This window comes from Fukomys damarensis, unplaced genomic scaffold, assembly GCF_012274545.1.
Source record: "Fukomys damarensis isolate Sample0158 unplaced genomic scaffold, DMR_v1.0_HiC HiC_scaffold_12, whole genome shotgun sequence".
Taxonomy (NCBI): Eukaryota; Metazoa; Chordata; class Mammalia; order Rodentia; family Bathyergidae; genus Fukomys; species Fukomys damarensis.
This window is the reverse complement of record NW_022900924.1, coordinates 7,103,720-7,105,018: the sequence shown is the minus strand read 5'-3', so window position 1 is coordinate 7,105,018 and position 1,299 is coordinate 7,103,720. Positions and strand designations below refer to the sequence as shown.

At 54.0% G+C, this 1,299-nt stretch overlaps 1 protein-coding gene across 2 annotated transcripts in view; it reads left to right on the top strand.

Moving 5' to 3' along the window:
• Positions 1 to 800: 800 nt before the first annotated feature.
• The window catches only part of Slc2a11 (solute carrier family 2 member 11), a 19,401-nt gene continuing 18,902 nt past the window's right edge, over positions 801 to 1,299 (top strand). The window contains exon 1 of one of the 2 annotated variants that reach the window (XM_033762364.1): positions 801 to 1,202. In XM_033762364.1, coding sequence (XP_033618255.1) covers positions 1,065 to 1,202 — 138 coding nt within the window. In that variant the 5' untranslated portion in view covers positions 801 to 1,064. The remainder of the gene's footprint in view (positions 1,203 to 1,299) is intronic. The other variant, XR_004516757.1, reaches the window with a different exon arrangement.

The following is a 1,299-nucleotide window of genomic DNA, read 5'->3' as shown; positions in this document are numbered from 1 at the left end:
TCTGAGGCTGCCCAAGGGAGAGTGCACACATTTGTAATCCGGCGCTCTGGGAAGCTGAGGCAAGAGGTTCACAAGTTCAAGCCCAACCTGGGCAACTTGGCGAGACCTTGTCTCAAAATTTATAAAAGGGCTGGGAACATCATTAAGTGTGAAGGCCCAGGGTTCAGTCCCCAGGACTACACACATGTGCACGTGCGTGCACACACACACACACACACAGTTCCTGAGGCAAACCCAGGAAGTGCTGGCATTGCTGAGTCGAGCAGTATTTCAATTTGGATTTACAAAAGGTGTGCAAACTGCTCTCAAAGCATCATTGCACCAGTGTACATTTTCAGCAACAATACACGAGCCCTGGAACTGAGCCTCCTCAACACTTGGCATTGCCACAATTAAACTTACTGTGAGGCGTGTGAAACAATACACTGTTGTCAATATTGGGTTTTGATTTTTTTTAAGCTGGGTCTCACTATGTAGTTCAGGCTGGCCTTGAACTTGCTGTAATCCTCCTGCCTCAGCCTCCCAAGTGCTGGGATTACAGGTGTGCGCCATCATGCCCGGCCACCGTTGTGGATTTAAGGGTAGTAAGACAGGTGAGCTTCTGTATTATTTAGCTCAGTGGTTCCACCACCTGCCTCAAGAGTGCAAGGTCCTGAGTTCATCCCCGGTACCAAACAAAAGTATAGTATTTCTAGAAGCTATTGTTTGACTGATTGATCGAGACAGGGTCTCACTATGTCTACCCTGGAACTCACTGTGTAGCCCAGGCCGGTCTCAAACTCACAGCGATCCTCCTGCCTCAGCCTCCCAAGTGCTGGGATTGCAGGCGTGCGCCACCACGCCCGGCTTCTAGGAGTTAAAGATCAGAGCAGCAAACATCTGACACCAAAGCATGAACAGAAATACTGTCGTGCCTGTTCTGCCCGACCTGGTCTACGCTCATGAAGACTTCAGAACGTCATGTTCAGCTGTTTCTGGGACCACAAACAGCCACTCTGTACTTTGCCCAACTTCTGGATTCTGCCAGGCCTGAGAGCCTTGAAGAAAAAGAGTGATCCGCCGGGATGGACTGTGGCTCCAGGCTCCCAAGGGCTCCCGGAACTCTGGCCAGGGCGGGCTCTCACTCCAGGGTTCCCGGAGCTGCAACCCGAGCCCAGTTCTCCGCGCGTTCCGCCGGGGACCGGCACCGGGGGGCGCTCCAGGTACTGGTGGGTTTGTCTCCGGCGCCCCCAGCCGGGCTCCTCCTCCTCCTCGGGGACCCACGGACCGCGACTTGGGTGTCGGGAACCCGGGGCTCGG